The 2607-nt window shown below is 36.2% G+C and overlaps 1 protein-coding gene across 1 annotated transcript; it reads right to left on the bottom strand.

Moving 5' to 3' along the window:
• Positions 1 to 308: 308 nt before the first annotated feature.
• LOC134232299 (E3 SUMO-protein ligase ZBED1-like) lies at positions 309 to 2163 on the bottom strand. Its single transcript, XM_062714256.1, has 4 exons — positions 1712 to 2163; positions 1461 to 1599; positions 543 to 1358; positions 309 to 414 (listed from the first exon to the last, which is right to left on the bottom strand). Exons 1-4 carry the CDS (start codon positions 2007 to 2009, stop codon positions 309 to 311), a joined length of 1359 nt encoding a protein of 452 aa, XP_062570240.1. The 5' UTR covers positions 2010 to 2163.
• Positions 2164 to 2607: the final 444 nt, after the last annotated feature.

The following is a 2607-nucleotide window of genomic DNA, read 5'->3' as shown; positions in this document are numbered from 1 at the left end:
TTTTTTTTATATTCTTAATAAATGACATTCAAGATTTTTAGAACCAACAATCATTTGTATTAAATCAAACTTTAATTATTAATATTGAATCATAATAAATTGACAATGTATTAGTAATTGAAAATCTGAATTAAATTATTAATCAAATGCTAAAATTATAAATTAAATTAACCTCATTATCTGAATCATCCTCAGTTGAACTACCAGACCTGAGGTGATCTGGAATGGTTGGAAGTGCTGGCAGAGGAATGTGATTTACTTGTGGAATGTTGACTGGTCTCACTGGTCTAGCATCTGCCTTGATTGCATTAACATTTAAGTCCATCACAGACAACTTGTCTTCCAGTCTTTCCCAAGTTTCTGCTTGAATACATGGCTTGCCTTTGGTTCGTGGATCCGAAGCACTGGATTCCTCTAAAAACATTCGCACATTATTGTCAGTATATCGTGTTGCAAGATTCTGTCCAACAGCATTTTTCAATGTTAATATGAAATCAGAATCCCCTTCCTTTCTCTCAAAATGATGCAATAGTTTTCCCAACAGGGGCAAAATCAGTCCAGAGGTAGGAGTCTTCTCCTCACAAAGAACTAATGTAGCTGTTAACATCACATCCATGACAGAGACAAAATCTTCACAAATTTGAACTTCATGATCTGTCATTCCACTTAATGCTTTAGACTTTTTGATCCTTTCATCAAGAAGTGCCGCAAGCACCGCAGGCCTCTGAATTAAAAACCTCTGAATCATATGGTAATTGGAATTCCAGCGGGTCTTGCAATCAATAATAAGTTTGTGTTGGGGTAACTGCAGGGCAATTTGTTTCTCTTTTAAAACCTCAGTGGCAATGTTACTTTTATGAAAATGTGTGACAATTGATCTCACTTTTGCAAGAACTCTTTGCAAAGCTTGAATAGACATTGCTTTATTTGAGACAAGATTTAGAGTGTGGGCTAGGCATCCCAATTTTTGTGCACCTGTAACCTCTATGGCAACCGTCATATTTGAAGCGTTGTCAACAGTCATTACATTAACTTTGTTCTGAATAGCCCAATTAGTCATACAGGTTTTAAGTTCATATCCAACTCTCTCTCCAGTGTGTGATCCATGAAATTTATCTGTTTGTAATATTCTGGAACACATTTCCCAGTCTTTATTCACAAAATGACAAGTTATTGTCAAGTATGATTCTGCAGATCTAGATGTCCAGGCATCTGTTGTGAGGGAGACTGCTTGAGAGCTCTGTAATTCTTGAAAAAGTTTTGCTTTCTCTGTTTCAAATAATGCTGGAATGAGTTGTTCGCTGAGTCTTTGTCGGTTAGGGGGCTGATACCTGGGTTCCATGGCTTTAATCATGTTTCTATATTAAACAAAAAATAAAAAATTATGCAGAGAGAGATTGGTTTGCTTTTAACTGTTTAGGCTGCTTATAAATTCAAGAACAGTTGCATAAAAAACTTACCTAAATACAGGACTTTCAATGGTGTTCAGAGGTCGTAGATCATGTACTATGTATGCTAGAATAGCATTGGTAATTTCATTGGACTTCATGGAAGATAGTTTACTTTTTTCAGCAATGCTCCATGGGTTAACAGTCGAAACTATAAAAATTAATGGATTTTTGAGTGATCATCTTTATGAAATAAAAGCTAGCAAGTTAAAGAACGCTTTTATTTATAACGCTTATGTATACATATCAATAATTTGTCTTACCAAAACGCCCAGAAGAAGATTCTTTATCGCCTCCATCAACGGTTTTGCTAGTGTTAGATGAGGGTTCATCGCCTCCACCGATAGTCTTACTTGTGCTACACGAGGGTTCATTATTATTTTTGTCACGCGGCCGAATTTGATGTTGTAAATTAATTTTATGGTGGCGTAATAGGTGAACACTAAGGTTAGTCGTTCCTCCAGATGCTGCAACCATATCCTTGCAGATATTACAAGTTGCAAAGTTATCATTTTTCTTTTTTGCGAAGTAGTTCCAAACTTTACTTTTCTTCGCCGCCATTGCTAAAGCTAATTTTAGAACACCGATCCCGACGTTTTAAGCTGCATTCCGAACCCAACTCGTATCGAAATACCGGCTGGCTTCTGTATCGGTTATTGCCAGGTAGCAAAATATCGATATATACCGGTATATCGGTATATTGATACAGCCCTAATACTGAACTACCATACCAAATTTGAACTTGATTGGGCAACCATAAAAAAGTTATTAGAAAAAAACAGAAAATTTGTGGACGGAAGAGTGACAGACGGACAGACAGACAGAGTGATTACTATAGGGCACCCGCAAATCCTTGCGGGGCCCTAATTAAGTGTAAAATAATTTTTCTGGCTGATACAAAAGATACTACATGCCTGTATATATTTGTATATTCTTGCCTTTTAATAGTTGATTTTTTTTATTTCTTTAGGTTATTGTTTATTTCTTCCTCAAATGGACTTAACTTCTCCCATAGTTTTATTCATTATATTCATTACATCTGATGCATAAGCAACCCTTTTCTGAAGAATGATGCTTAGACTGTAAGCTATAACAGAGACCTAAACAATGTCGCTGGCAATATGCAATAGCTACCACGGGCAGTTTGAAACCTGGGGGA

The sequence above is a fragment of the Saccostrea cucullata genome, unplaced genomic scaffold (genome assembly GCF_032062105.1).
Source record: "Saccostrea cucullata isolate Sc308-1 unplaced genomic scaffold, CSIRO_AGI_Scuc_v1 ctg638, whole genome shotgun sequence".
NCBI classification, from domain to species: Eukaryota; Metazoa; Mollusca; class Bivalvia; order Ostreida; family Ostreidae; genus Saccostrea; species Saccostrea cuccullata.
This window is presented reverse-complemented; position numbering and strand designations above follow the sequence as displayed.